Here is a 21,602-nt window from a genome sequence, read left to right on the forward strand (position 1 = left end):
TGTTTTTCCTTTGCCACTTTGTTTTAGAATGTGCCCTGTTTGTTAAAATCATTCTGGATTCGGATTCTGTTCTTCAGAGCAGGTACGGATTTTCTCAGCTTCAAGAAAGGGGATAACAAACCTTACCTTCAAAATTTCAACACCAAATCAGTATAAAAATACATCAGAAGAAAGCATATAAACTTACATACAGAAAGAAGAGGTGATGCCCACACTTTGCACTGAAACAACAACAAAAAAGATCTTTATTGATAAGGCAGTGCTGTCTTTAAAACAGACACGTAAAACTTATCAACATTGAAGAAATGAACTGCATTTTTCTAAATGTAGTGTAAACTGCTTGCAATACCCATGATTTTCTGCAACCCTCTTTTAGAGAAAATGATGTAGTTATAAGAATGCCAATTGCTCATTTCAAATGACAAAAATGCAAAATTAAATTACTATATATGTAAAGGTGTCACTGAAATTTAACTGCTTATACAGTTTATTCATAAAATAGTATGTCAGGAGTAGGATGGAAATACCACCTGACGTGGAATCTTAATTCTGTGTCAATGTGTGATGGAAATAGATTTTATAACAATTTATTAGTGCTGTATCTTGACCTAGGTATTTGGCACAGTCACTGTATATATATACCAAGTTTCCTTTCTTCGGGATGGTACTTAAACACAACCTGGCAACAAATACAGTGGATTATTGTATTTGAAGATCACTCATTCTTTCAGAAAGATGCAAAAATGATGCAGGGAAATAGCACTGCAGCACTCTGGAGATGGATTAAATGGAGAAGCTACTCAAGTAGTTATTTGGGAGTCAGATGTAGCTGTACTTGTTTGTGCCTGAAGGTGTTTTGGTCAGGGGATAGCTCTGCTTTAGATAATACAGAGTTTGTACGTAAGAAGCAGAGGTCACAGGAAGGTGCTGAGAATTGCTGGGTAAGCACAACCAGACCTGACAGGACCGGTGCCAAGGGGAAGGGCAGGGAGGGCTGTAGGAAACATCTCACAGAGGAATAAGCCTCTTATTCCTCTGAGAAGGAATAGGCCTGAAAGAGGCCTGCCTCTGGCCCTGCGATTGAGACACTGGGGCCTTGGCTGCTGTGGCTTTTGGGTACAGCTGGCTGAGGCAGAAAAGGTAGTATGCGGGGAGCCCACTGCACCCCACGGGCAGTGACAGGACACACCAGGCAGGGCTAGGCAGGAGGCACAGCCTCGTCCTGTCAGCTCAGCCAAAACCATCTGAGGTCTGCAACTACTTAGTTTGTCTGTGCCAATTTAGCAGCTCAAGCTGCTGGCTCTCCCTGGCAGCACACAGGGAATGGCGGCCATGAGGCAGCCCTCAGACCGGGTGCGGCTGGGCTGGGCGAGCAACGCCCGGTTCTCCAGGAGCCTGTGAGTCAGGCACACCGCCATTTCCCTCAAACCCTCCTGGCAGCAGCCATCGCGCCTCCCCACACAAGCAACAGGGACGGGACGGAGGGCAGCTGACAGCGGGGAGCTTGCGCAGTGAAGCCGCCCGCCCTTTCCGCCCCGCCCGCCTCCCCTGCGGCCCCGATGGCGGCGGGCGGCCCCGAGGCGGCCCAGCAGCAAGTGAGCGGCGGCGGGGGCGAGGAGGGCGGCGGGGCTGCGAGCGAGGGGCCCGCCGGGGCATGGCTTCTTCCCACAGGGCAGGCAGCCCATGGCTCCGTCCTGCGAAGAGCTGCTGGCCGGCTCCCTCCGGGCACCGGCGGGTGGCTGTGGGTTGCAGTGAAGAGCCATTGCCGGTGTCCGCCTGCTAACGCCGCAGCTGCTCCCTGCTCACCTCTGCTAATCGCAGCCTCGTCCAGGGAAACAAGAGACCTGGGCGTTCGTGGAAGAACTGAGTGAAATTTACTTGTGAATCGGGACTGGACCCCCTAGTTTTTATGACCGCCTGTTACGCTGAATCGTGTTTGTAAACAAGCAGTAGGGGAGCCAGGCTTAAAGCCGTGGCTGGCACGCAGGGTTGTGTGTTTTTATCTTTACCTCACTATTCATTGTTACACAATGCTCTTTCCAGATTGATGAAGTTGAAGCCCTCTCATCCATATATGGCGAAGATTGGTGTGTGGTTGATGAGGACGAAAAAATCTATTGCATTAAGATTAGTGACTGTCTGGACCAGCCCAAATGGACGCTCTGCCTGCAGGTACAGTGCTGTTGAGGAGTTTGACCCAGAAGTTGCAAGCGGACTCCTGCAGGAAAAAGCTTGTGCCTGCGTGAAAGCCTTTGAAGTAGGATTTGGTATCTCCTCACATGGATTAAGAAGTTTTTGGATTGAAATCTTTGATATGCTTTTCAGTGGTGGTTCCTGTAACACATCAGTGTGCTTGTGACATTGGCAGTAGTTATGTATCCTAATTCCACACCTGATAAAACCGCATCTCAGTATTTGTCTCATTTTAGACAAACTGGTTTTGTACATTATCTTTGTATAGGACACCTGAGTGAATCTGGTGCAGCTGCTTCTAGATTTACTTTCTGCAAAGTGTGGAAACACAAAATTCAGATCAGCTTGACCGAGTAACTTGCCACTTTTATTATTTCCCATTCTGTAAACAACGCTTCATTTAGTGGAAGTAACACTGAAATTGTGGAATTGCAGAGTCCCTTAAATTTAAATACAGTCAGCAAGCAAGCAGCTCTTTTCACATTTCATCTGCACTTCATTTTGCATAACGCTTTGTCCACAAAAAGTCTGCCATGAAATGTGGTATTTGTATGCATTACCATTATTGGAATCCTAAATACAGATGTACACATTTTCTTGTCATTCTGTAACAGCATAGCCAACTGTTTTGTTTTTTTTTTTTCATTTGTAACACTGTAGCCCAAGTGTTCAACATTGGAACCATTAGGAAAACTCAGGTAGCTGAGAGGAGTAGCATAGTGAATATTTACCCTGAATTTCTTTCAGGTGATTTTGCCTCCAGGATATCCAACTGCAGAGCCACCTATTTATCAACTAAAGTAAGTGAAGCTTCTTGCCAAGAGTTGTTTTCATTCAGACACTTAAATTTATATCCTGAGTTACCAGTGTTAATTGTTTAAAGTGTAAGTTGAAGTTTAGTTAAGATGAATTCTTGAATTAAAATATCCTGGGCATAGCAGAATGTTTCAAGCAATCATATTTTATTCTTTCCCCCAAGTCAGCCTCATGAAGTTCACCATGGTAGTCTGATCTCTTGTCTCAGAACTCTAATTCTTACACTATTATTTTGTGGCAAGGCAGCAATTAGACCATGGAGGTATAGTAACTGCTACTTGACGTATTGGACAATTTCCAACCACTTTCTAGAGGGTACCCCTCTTGTTTCTGCCCTTCTTTCAGCTTGTAAGGCATGCTTTTCACCTGAGCACTTGCTCATTAGGATGGAACCGGTGCAAGAGCCGCTTCCTTTCTTCCTTCTCTGCTCTCCCCGTGTCCCTTGATCCGTAAACCAGATGGCAATGGAGACATGTCAGCCAGACCTCTGATTTGGATGATTGAGGGGTCAGGCCTGCTGGGCGTTACACATTGAATATATACTGAATTTTGGTCAACAGCGTTGTCAGGGGAATGCAACACAGTGCCGGTAAACTTGAGGTAAAATTTATAATTTAACATGAGACTAAAAAGATACAGGTACAGAACTGAGGGATCATGCTAAATATACTAAGCATGTTCTTTCACTATATTTAGATCCTTCACTATAACTTATTTATTGCATAATAAAATGTATTATTTACATTTTAATATAGTAAAAAGTATTATGGTGCTGAGGGAGTCAGAAGGGTATGCTAATAATATGTAACGTGTCTCTGGAGAGACAATGACCTATCCTGAAAAATGAGTCCAGCTTACTTACCTGAGATACAGAAAGGCTGCCAAAGTTGGGGATCATAAGGGAGAACTAGGTAATCATGCTTTTACCAAGAAGTTTACATCTGAAATTTTGTAAGTGGGATGACTGACAATGTTTATTTTCAAGGTGTTTATCATGTTTATTTTGAAACGAGTGTTTGTTGAGATAATGGAATCAACAAATAGGCACCATTTTCATCATAGTTCTCTTCATTCTAGTGCCCCTTGGCTTCGAGGAGAGGAGTACACAGAACTAGCAAATAGCTTGGAAGAAATATATATGTAAGTTACAGACTGGGGAATATACAAAAAGGAGATGATATATTTCCAGTTTCATGTTGTGCTCAATGTGTGCTTTAAAGTACCTGCTTGAATTAGTGGTGTAATAAATGCTGCAGTAGCCATGAAACAGTAAGTTTCTTTTACAAATCAGTTAATGCTATGTATATACTATGTTAAACAATTCATGAGAATGAATTGTCTTAAATGCCAATAGTTTTCTTATATATTGCTTCGACCTTGTGCTCTTTAAGGATGGAGCTCTTCATTTTGGCTCCTAATCTTGAGATGCTTTCAGAATCTGGTGATATTTCAGTATGAGATTGCTACATCTATTCTGTATTTGGATGTTAAACTGCAGATTGTGAAAACATTTCTTCATGTCACACAGAATCACAGAATCATCTAGGTAGGAAGAGACCTCCAAGATCACCGAGTCCAACCTCTGACCCAACACTAACAAGTCCTCCACTAAACCACATTCCTAAGCTCTACATCTGAACCTCTGTTCAAGACCTCCAGGGATGGTGACTCACTCAACCACTTCCCTGAGCAGCTCATTCCAATGCCTAACAACCCTTTTCGTGAAGTTCTTCCTAATACCCAACCTAAAAGGTGCAACTTTAGCCCATTCCCCCTGGTCCTGTCACCAGGCGTGTGGGAGAATAGACCAGCGCCCATCGTGCTACAGCCCCCTTTAAGGTACCTGTAGAGTGGGGTAGGGTCGCCCCTGAGCCTCCTCTTCTCCAGGCTGAACAACCCCAACTCCCTCAGCCGCTCCTTGTAAGACTTGTTCTCCAGATCCCTCAAATAACAAAACAGTTTTTCTTAAAAGACAGCTAAGGGATCTAAGGGATAAGTAGATTTTGAAACAAACACAGTTAGTAGAGTCTATTAACTAGAATCTGTAACATAACAGACCATTTATTATCACAGTGTGTAGCTAACAACTCATGATGCATGAGAATAAATACAACATTTAGAAATACTCAAATTATGTGTTTTTGAGTTGCTGTGAAATTGGGGTACTAAGTGTAGTAATTATATGTGGTTTATTTAATCCTTTCAGATCCCAAAGATGATAAACTAAATGAAATAAAAATGTCATTAGCAAGCATGGTTGTGCCCAGAATTATGACATCTGAACTTCTTGCTTAAGAAAGGTGTTTTAATGCCATAAAATAAGGAAGACCACACTTAGCTTGCATGAGGTTTGTTTTTATCTAATTACTTAGTTATTTTGGGTAACTGGATTTCTTATAATTTAAGCAAGAAAATTAAATTAAAAATGCTAAAGAACCACAATGATTTAAAGGTAAAAGTTCTATCGGATCAAATTAACCACAGTGGAAGAAAAAGAGCAGATTATCATTGACTCTGTCCAGATTCATTCGAATCTCTACCAGAGTCAGAGCTGCTCACAGTCCTTCATGAGCTCTGTGCTGAGCATCTGGAGCAAGTTGCCATATGAAGACTGCAAGGAGGAATAGCATGGTTGTGAAGCACTCTCCCTATTTTTAATGGAGTCTTGTAGGTTATGACAAATTGATAGTTAGATAAATCCCTGGCAACTCTGTTTTGTCGCTTGCTGTTGAGAGCCCTTGTTGGTCTCCTGTCATTTTTGTTTATTCAGCAGGAAATGAATATGTTTGTACTTTAGACCATATATGTCATTTCTGATTATGTTTAAAACCCTTCTGGAGTTGTCACTGATGCGCACAGTGTTTGTGAAAGCCTTTTATCTATTCAATGTTGAAATAGTTGTCTGGTAACAGAGTTACTCTGCATTGTTTACAATGTGCATTTTAGTGATCTAAATTGCTTAGTTCTGCTGTCTAAAACACAGGAACTAAACTGTTAGTCACTCACTTTTTCCTCTTAAGGAGGTGGGAAATGCAGATAATGATCGATCTGAAATCTGTTTTGGGAGTCACAAAGTGCTTAAAACTGAAAAATGTAGCAAATGTTTGGATTTTTTTTAATTCTTTTTTCCAGATATTCTTCTGGTATGCTTACTTGTATACAACAAATAAATCTTATTCATTGTCTAATCCCTCTCATTCCATCATTAACGTAAATAGAGTTCTACATGTTTTAAAGTAATGCTTCTGTATGATGAGCAGCAGCATGAAATCAGGGCTTTGACTCATTCTGTAGTCTGGATTTTGGGGAGTAAGCTACTAGTTTACAAAATCTTTATTTTTGCTTGAATATTTTTCTTAAAGTATGTAAATTTGAATTACTGATTGAGTTTGACAATAGTACTGTATACAGTAAGCAATACAATTTTGTTACTGATGTGTACTTACATGCTGCCCCAGATGGTGGCAGTAAGAATAAAATTATTAATGAGAAACCGTGAGTTGACTAAGGCCCTATACCTTCAGTTCTGGTTTTGAGACAAAATAGGTCTCGAAATATGTCCCAGTTCATAAGTGTGTTAGAATATAATTTGGAAGATTATTTTCAGGATACCATTTTCAGTATATTTAGGGATGTTTGGGTCCTGCTGCACATAAAGGGAGTGTTTCATAACTCAGGATGTGCACATAAAACCACTTATCCCACCTTCCCCCAGTACCATAAACATGCCTGTGCCTGCTAATTAAGGACTCATAAGCTTAATGATTGCCTCTCCTGTAGGATCCAAACTCTGGTGTATTAGGACCCAGTGTGTCTGCCACCACTCACCTATGGTCACACACAGTCCACCAGGTTTATTTAGCCCCTACTGGGTGCATGAGATGAAAGAGAAGGGAGGCTGTTTCAAGGAAGAGACGTCCAAAACATAAAGGGGAAATGTCCCCTGCAGCCACAGAGTGGCCAAAGGAGCTCACCACTGGCAGCAAAGAACTTTTTGAAGAGAAAACTGATCAAGAACAAGTTCAAAGACTGGAAGTCCTGGCTTAGTATGAAAATGACATTTTTCTCTTCTTGCAGTTGCTTTCACTTTATAGACCAGAAAGTTTCCTTCACTTACCTGTTTTCATTCATTACTGGTGTTTTTTAATGTAAAAAAAAAATAAAAAAGCTATAAGGAGCGTATATAATGAGGCAGATTTTCACTTTTTCACATAGTGAAATGCTTAGATAGAATATTCCACAAGCCTCTCTAAGCTCTTTATCTAGACTGTAAAATTGTATTTCTGCATGTCTGAAGCCTGTATGTTATCTAACGTAGATACCTTCCAAGTAAAATCTGCAAGAAAATATATTTATTCTTTATTCACTGTGAATTTTATCTTCCAGACAGAACCTTGGTGAAAGTATTCTTTATTTATGGGTGGAGAAGATACGGGAAGTTCTAGTAGAAAAGGCACAGTCAGCAGATCCAGGTATTTCAGAAAATACATGGGTTTTTCAGTTTACTTCTTCATCTGCAAAATAAGATTTCACTGAAAGTTAAAGATCTATGCCCAGTTTTGTTTTGACCTAGATAAAACAGTCTCTAGGTTGATGGCTTGTTGTTCTACAGTGATGGCTTCCGTCTTCAAAAAGCAGTAGGGAAAAGAAGGAAGGAGGTGGTTGCAATGAACTAGAACAAGGTTCTCAATTCTCTCAGATATTAAATTACTTGCATGAAAGCAGAGTGCTGCACGCAGATGCATTATGCATCTTCCTTTGTTCTGCTGAGAAATCATTCATAGCAGTAATTAATTTCTGGTGCTGAGTGCACTCTTGGAGGATTGGGATTAGCCTGAAAAGGAGATAAACTTTAGTGGAATATGCAGACAAATGACAAGTATGCCATCTCAAATGCATTGTACTACACTGGGATGAGAAGTTACATCACCACTAGAGTCGCAGCGTTTTTTTCTGATTTTACTCTTGTAGCAACAGTTTGTGTAAATTCACAGTTGCTCTTTCCAGAAGTGATGGGACCTTTTTATTTCCCTTTCATTAAAGTGCTAAACAACTATGAAATGCATGACTGATGTGCCTGCTTATGCTTGTGGCAGAAGGAAATAGAGATATTATTAATGTGGAAGATGTTAGCTCATTCCTGTCAAGAATGAAAGACTGAAGAAGAAAAAAAACTTACATTTTCATAGCTTTTTCATGACAAAGTCTAGTTTTAGTCTCTCAGTAAGCTGTACATTTTTCTGCTACATTGCACAAATTAAAAAGACGTTTTTCACTGACAGGACTAAAGGAGTGGATATTTTTTTTTAGGCCTTTTGAACATGCATCACCTTCCTCTCTCTTATTAAAAATACTTCTGTTACAAAAACTGCATCATCACCACATCATAGGCCCTCCAAGGAGCAAATTAGATTGGGATACATTAACTTATCTCTGTTGTAGGTTCTCTCTAAATCCAGTTGCCAGAATGCTAGAACTATATGGTATTTACTCTTCTGCAATTGACTGTTATTTTTCATATGTCCTGTGCAGAAAAGAAAATAGGATTTGGGGAATCCCAGAATGCTTTAAACGTTTCTAGAGAGATGTTTCAAATCTGATCATTTTCTAACCTTGTTGAGTACCGTTGAACAGCAGCTTTACATTTTTCCAAAACTGACCAATAACTTACTGGAGAAATTGTGAAATACCAGATTATTTTATTAATCTAAATGCAGAATAAAATACCATTAGTACCCTCAAGTTAATAATGAGTACCATTGTATATGTTTAATGATAATGGTAAACATCAGTGTGAATTAGTATTAAAACAGAAGATACTATGGATGGATTTCATGACATGAATATTGTATTCCTAATTCTAAGTATGATTTTAGTAAATACTGGACAAAGCATTATTCTGCCTTTTATTTATTCTTACTGGCAAGCTGATTTGAACTGAAAAGCCAGACACGTTAGAGAATAAGAAGTAGAAAATTTGTATTACTTGTCTTGCAAAAAAAAAAAAGTGTGTCATAAATCTACTGCTTGTATGTTACTAGAACCAGATATTAAGAAAACCAGTGAAGAAGTTGATGAAGATAATGGAGATGATTTTCTCTTAGACTATCAGTCTGTTCAGGAAGATCCAGATAAATTGTTAAATTATATCACCTCTGAAAGTCAAGAAGGTAAAAACGTTTCCTCATTAATTGTGATGAAATCATTTATGAGAGAGAAGCCTTAAGTTGCTGTTTTTCTACTAAGTTTTTGAGTAAAATTAGTAACATTTAAAATTATAATAAAGATTAATAACAATTGAAATAACTCTACATGGTTTTGGTGGTTCTCTGGTATCTTGCATACTTTAATTTATTTTGAAAGACTTTTTGTCTTCTTCGAAAGACTTTTTGAACTCTTTACTTTTGTAGCCATATATGTTGTTTCAGTATCCTTAAAAAAACAAACAAACACTTCCTTGTTTGTGATCAATAGATGAAGAGCTGCCATCCATACATCATGGAAACCCACTCACAGACAGAAGGAGCACTTTCCAGGCACATCTGGCTCCTGTGGTGACAACCAGACAAGTTAGTAGAGATCAACCCTACTCTTTTTGTCTGTATTTTGAGATTGACAAGATATTACTGAAATACTTGCAATTAGATTAATATGTTTTTCTTTGCATCTTTGTGTTGATATTGTCTTAAGTAGTCATCAGTTTTTGTTTTTTGTTGTTAGCTAAATAACTCGTAAGTATCAGCTCTTCAGTGCTTGCTGGTAGTTTTCCAGTTTTACTGTGGATGTGGGTGGATGTTCCTATCCCTTACTTTTCAGTTTGTTGGATGTAGGACAGAGAATAAGAGCATTACATTTTGACTTTTGGATGTTTGCAAAGTTTTCATATGATACTTCATTCGTATGAAGCTACTGAGTCTGTTGTGTTACTTAGAAAAGTTAATTAAAATTAGCATATAAATATTTTTCCCTTCTTCAGAGGGCAAGTCTATTGAGAAATACATTTGGATAATGCATAGGTAAATAGACATAAATGAGAGGGGTAAGCATGCTTGTAGAGTTGTGTTTATCTACAACCAGAAAAAAATGTCTGTCTCTTCTAGAAATCAGTGTTAAATACGGATCTAGATAGTGTGGTAGAAAAGGACAGCTGTATTTTGTTTCCCATCATGCTTCTCTTCTTTCAGCAGTTTAACACAAGGTAAAGATGGTGTCCTTGTGTTTAATATCACTGTTTTTGTTTGTTTGTTTGTTTTGTTTTTGTTCTTGGGGGTGGGGGGTGGGGAGGAGGTTATCCAGTTGCTTTTTGGACCAGAATGAACTTTCAGAATCTGTGGTATTGTATGAAAATACACCTCCTTGTGTTTCCTGTCGATCAGTTGCTTATAACTTTCTTGCACCTCTCTGCTTTTTGTATGTAGGTGGGTTTTGTAGACATTTATCATGTTTCACAGGCCTTAGTTTTCAGTTTCCCAGGCTGAAGACTGACTTCCCCAACTATTTTGGTACTTCTTGGATGAACTTCCATGTGTGCAATCATTTCTGTTTTCCAGCTGCTTCTGCTTTCTAACCTTTCTGAGATGCAAACCGGAACTATACACAACACTGAATACAATCACACCAAGGATTTATGGAGTGATATAAAGAGGTTTTTTGTTTGTTTTCCATGTTGTTTTCCTGGTAATACCTTTCAGCTTGATTTTTTTTACCTCTACTCAGCACTGAGCTGGTGTTTTCATAGAAATCATAGAATCATAGAATATCCCGAGTTGGAAGGGACCCATAAGGATCATCAAGTCCAACTCCTGGCACCATGCAGGTCTACCCAAAATTTTAGAACGTGACTAAGTGCACAGTCCAAACGCTTCTTAAATTCAGACAGGCTTGGTGCAGAGACTACTTGCCTGGGGAGCCTGTTCCAGTAGGCGACCACCCTCTCGGTGAAGAACCTCTTCCTGATGTCCAGCCTAAACCTCCCCTGCCTCAGCTTGACACCATTCCCGCGGGTCCTATCACTTAAGGAGAACAGGTCAGCACCTGCCCCTCCACTCCCCCTAGTGAGGAAGTTGTAGACCACGATGAGGTCTCCCCTCAGCTTCCTCTTTTCCAGGCTGAACAGGCCCAGTGACCTCAGCTGCTCCTCATATGTCTTCCCCTCAAATGTCTGTTACAACCCCAAGATCTCTTTTTGTGAATGCTTGTAATGAGTTTGAGTCACATCACTTTGCATCTGTTAACATCTGTTTCCTTTGATAATCCCTGTTCAGTGTGGAAACTACTGTTCTTCTTGTCTTGTCATTAGCTAGCAGTTATACCATGGGAATATCTTCCTCTGTCCTTGAATCCAGTTCTAGTTTTTATTTAAAAAAACAAAATACAAATGAATTTTTTCAAATATTTTTTGAAATTCCAGGTGGGCTAGATCAACTGGAAGCACGCGCTCAGTGACTCTGAAAGAATCTTGACAGATTGACAGATTTTAGAGGCATAGTTCCCTATACAAAAGCTGTAATATCTTAAGCTATTTTTTTAATACCATCTATTAGGCTGCCTACTGCATTTATAAGACTTGTTTTGTAGTTCTTGGAGTAGTTCCTGGAATACTTTTGAAATGTTGGTATCACAGCAGTCACCTTCTACTGTACCAGGCGGTTTTAACTGGCAGGTTAGATACCTTAGTTACAGTTCAACACCTTTATGCTCCAATTCTCTTTACACTTTTAAATACACATGATCTCATTTTGCTGATTTGTTTCTATTCATCTTACCAGCTTGCTTAACGTTATTCTGTGGTAAGGCTCCACTGTAGTATCCCTGCCTGACCTTTTTTTATAAATACTGTACATTCACTTATTTTTTTTGTGTGCTACCTCTGTATATTTTTTGAGAGATTCTTCTGTATTATATTTATCTGCTGGCAGTACAAATTTCTGGTAGGCTTCAGCTTCTTGTGTTAGAAAAAATATTACTGTAACTTCTGTTTTCACACCTGCAAAAATACGCTGTGCCTTTCACATCTATCTTGACATCTATCATGTTTTTCTCTGTCCGAATATATCATAATGTTTTGAACATGCCTTCAGCTTTTTTGTGCTGTTCTTTTAATGCTTCCAAAGCAGAAGCAATTTTATTCGTTACTGTTAATGTGGAATAACTCAATGTTTTAAAATACTTCGTGTGTTACCATTTTCGCTAAAGTAGCACTGCGCTTTAGGGTCTTTCTTAGCAGTGCTCAGTCCCTATGAACTCTGAGTTTCTACGAGCTGTTTTGCTTTAGAAAGGGAGGAAATTGGAATCATTGACTTTTTTAATTTTAAAATATTCTCACTCTGATGATTTGTGAGTAAGATCATCCCTGCCTAAAAGAAGTCCATACAGAAGTCCATACAGGTTTCAGAAAGGGCAGGTCTGTGTCAAGAAACAGTACTTACTTAAAGCAGGTTAATAACTTCCCTTTTGCACACAGAGAAGTTCTTCATTTCTTATTTTATGACTTTTTAAAAGCAATGTATACTTTATAAACCTAGGAATTTCAGGTCAAGGCTTCTTGTTACTTGCATGGTGTAAAGGTAGTGCGATTCCCCAAGCGTCAAATCCATCTGTTTTGACAGAGTCATGCTGTGCAGTGTGAGGGGGATCGGTCTGCACTGCAGGGAAGCTTTACTAGGGGCTCATTTTTCTGAAAGAAAGCAAAAAGAGGTGAGGAGTGAGGTAAACATTGCACATGTAGCGAAAGCTAACTTGTTTATTAACTGAAGTGATTAGTAAGTACATTGTTGGTACATTGCAGTGATGGCTGTTATGTTTAAGACAGTACACACTGCTGTGTAAATTCCTTTACTGAATATTTTTTAGAAGTGGAACTTTTAACGCAGCTTTCAGTAATGATAACCAGCGTAATACTGTAGTTATTTACATATAAAAATAGGTTGCTATAAACTTTATGGAGAATAAAAGCAATAAGTATATTTCAGGTAGCAAGCTAGGTTTGGTACCGTTGCTTTTCTTTGTCTCTGTCTGGTGTGTTTTGACATTTAACATTTATGTGGTTCTTGGACTTGACATTGATTTAGAAAGGTAGGACTAAGAAGTGATTTGTTGTTTAAAGATTATTATGAACAGCTGCTTCACTGATGCGTAGAGAATTATACCGTAATTCCCTAAATCAAGAAGAGTAGAAAGGGGAGCAGGGAAAGAAGGCTCATGAGCTACGGTAGGAGAAAGGATGGGTTATTGCTTAGCTGTGAGATGTCTGTCTTAGAGGCTTATTGCTAATACAGACATACAGTGAATTTTTGAGAGATGTTTTCTGGAGCCTGGTAGCCAACATATAGCTAAAGTCAAAGGTGACAGTAATTTCATACGCTTTGTACCCTAAATCCATGTATTAAAATATTTATGAGAGCATATTTAGTAATGTGAGTTGTCTTTCTTCAATATTCCACTTAAGGGAAGGGGATAACAGGAGAAAACAGGTGTCTGAAGCAATGTTCTCAGTTCATAATAGTGTTTTTTTTCATTGAGGTATCTTATATTTGAGATAATTTTTAAAACTTATATTTCTTCCAGAAACATTGGAACTAGCACAGTGTAGCTATGGCAGATATTAAATATGAATATTGGTTACTTCTCAGGGACATTTTTCTTTGGAATGAAAGGCAATTGACTTGCCAAGCATGTTTTTCCAAGCTTTTTCAACTTCATACTTTGTTCAAAGTAATATTAGTTATGCATTGTCTACTAAAACAATATCTTGATCAAAGCTCTTTTTACTAGACCAAGCTGAAAAGTGTTGAACAATTGACAGTTTGTTTAATTAGAAACAGAAGCTGCACTAATATTGATAAGTGTTTTGAATTTGGTGCTTCTTAAGAACAGAGAGATTGATATAGTGGGAACATCATTTTTTGGTGAAATACTGACTCAGACCCACAGAGGAAAGCTGTTTTTTTTTTTTTTTTTTTTTTTTTTTTTTCAATTCTTTCTGTGAAATGGAAACTAAAAAGCAAATAAGTTTGAGTAAAAAGAAAATCTCGAAGTGAAATGTGGTAGAACTTTCCAAACATCATGTTACTGTGATATCAGTAAAAGCAACGTGTAGTATGTGTAATGTAATAGGAAAACATGTTGTGCCATTATTCCAGCTTTATGTTACACTTGAAAAAAAGCAAGTAGTTGTAATTGATCCTTAATATTGATTGAAAGTGTTTTCTAGATCTCTATCTCTTGTTTAGTAAGTAAATGAGTTTGATACTTTTATATGTTCAGCAATAATATGAATGCACCAATGCAAGGAACAGATGTTGGCGGTATTCAGGAAAATAGCATGGGGGTACTGAGAAGCTGCTTGAGTTAGCAAATTGAATATTTACTTCATTTTATGTCAAAATGTATAAGTGTTTCTCTATGGTACTGAAAAGGAGGTGTTTGTTTAGCAGTAATACTGAGATGATGTGTATGAAATCCCCTTACTGAGCTTATTTCTGTGTGTTTTTTTTTTTAAAGGTAAAGAGAGTTCTTGACAAATTATATGAGAATAAGAAAATTGCAAGTGCTACCCACAACATATACGCATACAGGTGAGAAATTAATAGTGATTTTTTTTTCAGTGTTCTTTGCCAGGTGGGTGCAGGGCATGAGAAAAGTAAAATGCATCAAAGAAAGTCCTTGTTAATAAGAAACCTACTCCCATGAAGATTTATTTGCATGTTAAAGGTTTTAGGCTTTATTTTGGACTTGAGATCAAGAAAGTGCAATGTAGAGTAAGGAAAAATATTAAGATACTGAAGCAGCACTGGGAATAAAACCCCCCAAAAATAAAAGTGGATTTGAACACGTGTTGGTAGACTTTATATAGGAGGTGTGAGCAAGGAAATGCTACTTCATCCTGAACTAAACGTGTTTTTACTTAGGCAAAGTGACATTTTTCCACCTGACCTTGCATTTATAAATGGCTCAAAAATTTCAGTTGAAATAAGGGCTGAAGCAGAAAGCCTAATGCAGACACCTGGCATATGAAATTTCCTGAAATACATGAAACTTCAGGGAAAATGGGAAACAGGTAATAATGAGTTTGGCAGTGGTCTATCCCTGGTAACTTTTGTGAACATAGCTTAAAGGAAATGGTCTCAGTCCAGATAGTGATGTAGGTTTTCTGAGGAATGTGACAGTAAAAGGAGCCCCTTTCATTGCTGGAGGAACTGGTCATCTGAAAAAGCATGTAAAGAAAGTGCTCTATCCGTGCACATCCTTGAGTGGTACTAATGAAACATGAAATGAGAGTAAATGAAAGCTTACCAACACGTCTACCTAAGTTAAAGGTTTCTATAAAGAGAGGATTTCTGTAGTTGCTGTTGCTGATGTGACACCTTTCACTCATACTACTTAAATATGCTTCAAAAAAAACATCAGAATCATAGTTACTGTTTCATATTTTTCATCTAAAACTAGCTGCCTCTTTGTCATTGTGTCACATGTATATTAACTAAGGGCGGAAGTTATGAAATCAATTAAGTAACAAAACAGCAGAGTTCTGAGCATTACTTCTGAAAATTTAGACCTGGGCAGCTGTCCTTCATATGAAACAACATGTCCCAATGTCTCAGTAAATAGCATGGAGAATCTGAAGCAGAATTACAATTACAGTAACAGTTTTATGCTGTTGCTGCTGAAATACACACCTAACTGATTACTAATAACCTCTTCTGTCAGAGTTCTTCTATCTTGTAGGTGTGTACATAATTTGAACCTGCATCTGATGGAGTTGGTTGAAACTAATTATTAGGCTAAAAACCTAAGGATTTTTCTTACTGGGGACTTTACACTGGTAATGAATATGGAGTTAGTTACGGTATATGTAAAAGCTTCTCAACACTTGTTCCACTGTACAGATATATATTTGTGGTTTACGCTAAGCCACATCCTGTTTTCATGTGAATATCCTTAGTGGAGAAGCAGATTGATGCACTTGCTTATGAAAGATCTCTGAGACTTCATTAATCACTTAAAAATGTTAGTTGATCGAGTTTTCATTAATTCTTTTTATTATTATTATTTTTATTTTGTTTTAGAATATACTGCGAAGATAAGCAGACATTCTTACAGGACTGTGAAGATGATGGGGAGACAGCAGCAGGTGGACGTCTTCTTCATCTCATGCAGGTTATAGAAATTAGTCTTTGATTTCCGCGGAAGTCTTGAACAGATTTTAAAAAATCACTACAATGGGACTAATAAATTTATACAAGATTACTTTGATTCTTGCTTTGCTGTTGGCACAATAGGTGATTGCTTACTCAGAAGTCAGAGAACAAAGTAGAGGCTGTTGCATGCATGTAATAAATTGGACTTTCCAAGTCTTGGATCATAAAGATTCCTATATGGTGTAGGTTGGATAGAAAATGAAGACTGGAATAAGCTGATTGACACAAACTTAACTTCACTTTCCTTGAATATTTGTAACATAAAAAGACACTTCTATTTGAACTTGCAGAGTAGAGCTTCAAATGCAAAAGGCAATGGAAGTGAAGCAGTTAAGTTTTTCTAACCATTGTATGTATTTCTTTGTGCTGTTTCCAGGTCTGACTCTTTAGCCCTCGTATTTGCATATATTTTAGTTTTCAGATGTGAAACTAATATTTCCTCTACAAAGTTGCTACTAAGTATACATTGATAAATTTTGATTAGCTGGCATGATACAACCCCTTGTAAAGCCATAAGTAAAATACCATAACTACAGGGAACAGCTGGATACGTCTTATGCCTCAAGTCACTTAACTATTTCAGAACACTAATTACTGTTTTTCATTTTGATTTTCGATTCACGTTACCTTCAGAAGAAAGATTTTCTTTTCCCATCCTTTGCTTGCTCAGATAATCTGTCACTTAATGTGCTGTACTCTTATTACTGGAGACTGTTTTAAAGTTGTTGTGTGGTGGCTTTTTTTTTTTTTTTTTAATTTCAGAGATTCCTTTATTCTGGAAAAAAAAAAACATTATAATGGTAAATATTTTAGCATTTTTCATTTAGAACTTTTTGAAACTTCCTTAGTAACTCAAAATTGCCTTGGGAAGGAAAACTTAATTTATGTAAGATATGCAAGTATATGTGGTAAGTGTGAAGATGCTAGTGTAGTAATAATAGTGTAAAGAAATACCTTTGCAGTTACTGTACCTCAATTTACTCTGAGCTTATCAACTCTTTTTCAGTATATTAATGTAAACTTTTGAATGGTGACAGATTTACTGTGTCTGTGCTTACCGGTCCATAAAAATCCAGTTTAGAAAATGACATGAAATTTCACCTTTCAAACGTGCAATTTTCACTCCTGGGAAAAATTAAAGTAGTTTAAGAACTAATTTCTAGGTGTTCATATAGTTCTCTTAATTCTTCTGTTATAGACACTTAAGACATATGATACAGGCATGGAAATTAGGTGGTTTAATGCAGTTATTGTTGCTGTAGTTATAGTTCTTCTTTTGCAATAGAAATCTTATCTTGTTTCAGATAAACCTAGCACTTCAGTCAAGATAGCACTTTCCGGTTACAAGAAACAGTATTTTAGCTTAATACTTTTGAACTCAAAGTTAGAGTTAAAAATTTCCTAACTGTTTGGCATCCTGTTTACTGAGAACAGTCGCTATAAATTGACTTTATGGCTGATGTGTAGAGTAGAAAATGCCTGTCAGAAAACTGCCCTTCCTTTTTTTTTTTTTTTTTTTTTTTTACATTATCTCTTAAACTTTAAAATTCTAATAATGTTTCTGTTTTCACAAAGGCAGAATCTTCTAGGAGGATTTTTCAAATTGGTCATATATATTTTTTTTCCTTAATGGAGACCATGACTGGTTATTAACCTGCTTTATAAATAGCTGGCTCTTCAGGTGTTTTCCTCACCTTCCACTTCACCAGATCACCCTCTGTCTTGCAGACCACAGTGTTTTTACTCAGCCTTATGCAAATAAAGCTGTTCTTGCTCTGTCTGGCCATCTGTATGCACCAGTGGAGTACTGCACAGGACTTGAGAGTAAGCTGTTTGTGAGTGAAAATCTTTCACAGAGATATTAGATGCCTTAGTTTGAGGAACAAATTCAGGATCATGGTCACAAACCATGTCAAAAAAGCCAACTTGTGATCGTCACCACGTGGTTTCATGCAGTAATGTATTTCTAATGTTTTGGCAAAATGTGTGTTTGACATTTAGTCCAACTGGAATCACTGTGTTACTAGCATTTGCTGCTGCTGGAGATCTTCTTGAGGGTAGAATTGCTGTAAGGCAGAATAAATGCTAGTTTTCGAGTCTAGTCAAGTCACTTTTATGTGTCAAAAATAAAGCTGTTGAAGGTTTGTGTTTCTTGCCTTTAATTGCAATAAAGAAAATCATTGCTTCTGTTTAACTCTCTCCTTGACTTTGTTACTGATAGTCTTAAACATGCTATATAAAAGTTATTTAGCTCCTTTCAGTCATAGTTGCTAATACAATTATTTCATGTTGTGTGAACTTTATGTGTGCCTTTTGGAATTCAGAAAGGAACTGCTTGGTTGTAAGGGATACTACCTCAGACCAAGAAAATACAAATGTTTTTTCTGTATTATCCAAGAGTTGTTGCTAAGTCCTGTGCTTGGTAACAGTAGTAGATTATTCCATAAAATCATAGAATATCCTGACTTGGAAGGGACACGAAGATCATCGAGTCCAGCTCCGGGTGTTAAGGCATTTTAGATATCCATATGAACCATGCCTAATGTACCCGTTCCCTGGCTGTTACTAGCTTTATCCACCATCGTTTCCAAAAATGTGGATAGACAATCTACTTGGTGACAGAGGTACTCTGGAAATAATAAGTGTCTTACTAAAAATAATGAAAGTAACTCAATAAATGTCCCTTTAAATAATGCCTGAGGCCTTTGATACATGGATGAGCAACTGTAGAGCACATGAAATAACTTTTCACAATTTCTAACGGGATATATTGACTCATGTTACTTTCAATCTACCTTTGAGTAGAAGCTTGGACAGGAAAACATACCACAACTACTGGATTGTTATTATTTGTTACCTTCTGACTTCTGTGATATGTGATACAGACATGAATGCAATTTCATCTTAAAAAGTAGACTTTTTCTATTAAGAAATATATCAACAGTAAAACTAGTTCAATAAAAAAATCTTTTTTATCGTTGTTTGGTTTTATTAATTTTCTTGTTGTTGTTGCTGTTTTAAACAGATTTTGGATGTCCACAATGTGTTAGTCGTGGTATCCCGCTGGTATGGAGGTATTCTCTTAGGACCAGATCGCTTTAAACATATCAATAATTGTGCAAGAAACATCCTTGTGGAATACAACTATGTACATTCAGTGGTAAGTTTCTGTCACTTAAGGTGTTCATAAGTGAACTTCTGCAAATTGTCACTGTTAGTTAAAGCTAGAAGAAAAGTAATACTACCTGTGCCACCCTCTGATGGCTTAAATGCACTGACAGGGAGTCTTTGCACTGATCTTATGCCTTACTAATAACTTCCAAAGAAGTTAGTGACCTGTAAATGTGAGGTGTGCAATGGAGTGCGGCAGGAGTGGAGGGCTGTAGTCCAAAACACCAATTTGAGGCTTGAGGGAGGGCAGGAGGGGGATACGCTGCTTTCTGTGTGTTCAGAAACCAAGCAGCTGCTGTCTCTCGTGCTTACACGTGTGTCTGGTGCTAGTGTGTAGGCAGACTGAGCTTGGGAATCACTGTAACTAGTAGGAGATTTAAAAAGCAAATGCTTTAATAGACACAAATAATTTTCAGAATTATAGAATATAACATACAGCATCATAACAACAGCAAATACTATTAAAAATAGGTGATAGGCATCATAAAAAAATCAAGCTAGACTCGAAGAACTCAAACCATCTAACAATAAGTGGTACAGAAAAGATGAAGGGAAAATGTGTCAAGGGGGGCTTAAATCACTCAAGTGACAAAGTTCCAAATGTCTTTATATGGCATTTTATGTCAGAGATGTAGGTAATTTAATTTTATGTCAGAGATGTAGGTAATTTAATTATCTATTCCTCTTTTTCAGCATACTTTTCTTCCTCCTCAGAACAGCATATTAGGTTTGTGTATGTTATATGCAAATACTAACATATACTACAATAGCAGAATTCAAACATTCTGTTAGGGTCTGCTTCCCTTCCACATGGAAGAGATTAAAATGTCCCATGTTCAGTCAGATTCACATCTGGAAAATTCCTTCACCATTTTGAGAAACGCTTGAGATGAATGCTTAATGAATTTAATTAAATGGATCATAATCTAGCAATATGTTGGAATCCCCAAAAAAGTTTAAACTTGTAACTGCTATACTAGAAAGTATAGTCAGACAGTATAGCTAGAAAATAAAAGTGCAAAAACTCATACAGCGATTGACTCTTCATGTGAAGAAATATCTTGTTTTTCAGAATTGGCAGTCAAAGTAGTATAACAGGGTGTTCATCCGTTAAGACCGGTAAAATTTTGTTTTTCCCTCGTGGTAGGTTTGCTTTGTCTAGGGAAGCGGTTTTATTGTACTGGTGTATGGTATATCACTTGATAGGGCTACATCCACACTAGAAGCAGTTTTGCAGTGTGATGCAGAAGTATTCCTATACTGGTAATGTCCTCCTTGAATAAATAGCTTAGATTATTTTTACACTTGTTTTGTTGTTGTTGGCCTAGCTATGCCTGTAATTTTAGCATTGCCGAAGGCAGAAGTTTATAGATGGCAAGCAGACAAAATAACAAAACTGGTTAAATACTTTACAGTTCAAAACTGTATCAAGTCCCAGCAAACTATGAACACTTCATATTAAAAATAATTATGAGTGACTTTCAGAGAATATTAATATATAAGAATGTTGTCTTAAATTTTGATTTGCTTATTTTTCATTTCAGGATGAATCATCTAAACAAGCAGGAAAGAGCAAAAAGACAAAGAAGGACAAGAAGAGAACAGAATACTAATTTATTTTAAAAAACTATAAAAAGATTACTTTGCACATATTTATACAAAGGAAACGTGTACATTATTGTCTTACCAAATACAACAGACATTTTGTATTCAAAAGAATTCAGTAAAGCTATAGATATGTTTTCATCTTGTTCTGTGATTTCTTCTGCTGTTTTGAAGTAGAGCTTAGGCACATTTTCTGTGTTCTTATACATCTCAGCATCTTTCTGTGAGGTTATTGTAACATCTAGAACCATTTCCCCCCCTCTAATGACTAATTTAAAATGTGTATTATCTACCCATTACTGTGTTGGAACTCAAACATCTGTCATGTGTTAGAACTTGAACTCAGTAGTTTGCTGTGTTGAGAATGAGAATGAAGCCATTCAATCGTCAAGGGCACTTACGAAGTTTTAAATTTTCAGTACTTACAAGTAAAGCTGGTGGTCCAATGCTATATGACATCGGAGACCCTGGTCCTGCTTATGCAGTTCTTACTCATAGTATGGAGGGCCTGCCTGATGACGTAAGAAAAATGGAACATGGCTGAAGAATTAAGAAATTTAATCCAAAATTCTTTGAGGATCTTGCTGTGTCTTTCAGACTCTGGGAGCCTGTTGAAAA

At 37.5% G+C, this 21,602-nt stretch overlaps 1 protein-coding gene across 1 annotated transcript; it reads left to right on the top strand.

The window, feature by feature from the left end:
• Nucleotides 1–1,450: 1,450 nt before the first annotated feature.
• On the top strand, nucleotides 1,451–21,125 carry IMPACT (impact RWD domain protein). Its single transcript, XM_035319122.1, has 11 exons — nucleotides 1,451–1,595; nucleotides 2,044–2,172; nucleotides 2,941–2,993; nucleotides 4,087–4,149; nucleotides 7,396–7,481; nucleotides 9,051–9,179; nucleotides 9,484–9,578; nucleotides 14,512–14,585; nucleotides 16,077–16,167; nucleotides 19,234–19,368; nucleotides 20,924–21,125. The coding sequence occupies exons 1-11, from the start codon at nucleotides 1,560–1,562 to the stop codon at nucleotides 20,990–20,992; spliced, it is 960 nt and encodes a 319-aa protein (XP_035175013.1). The 5' UTR covers nucleotides 1,451–1,559; the 3' UTR covers nucleotides 20,993–21,125.
• Nucleotides 21,126–21,602: the final 477 nt, after the last annotated feature.

This window comes from Oxyura jamaicensis, chromosome 2, assembly GCF_011077185.1.
Source record: "Oxyura jamaicensis isolate SHBP4307 breed ruddy duck chromosome 2, BPBGC_Ojam_1.0, whole genome shotgun sequence".
Taxonomy (NCBI): Eukaryota; Metazoa; Chordata; class Aves; order Anseriformes; family Anatidae; genus Oxyura; species Oxyura jamaicensis.

Coding starts and splice junctions, on each gene's coding strand:
- IMPACT (XM_035319122.1), top strand. CDS start 1,560: ATGGCGGCGGGCGGCCCCGAGGCGGCCCAGCAGCAA. Junction 4,150..7,395: donor AGCTTGGAAGAAATATATAT/GTAAGTTACAGA, acceptor TTTATCTTCCAG/ACAGAACCTTGGTGAAAGTA. Junction 9,579..14,511: donor CTGTGGTGACAACCAGACAA/GTTAGTAGAGAT, acceptor TTTTTTTTAAAG/GTAAAGAGAGTTCTTGACAA.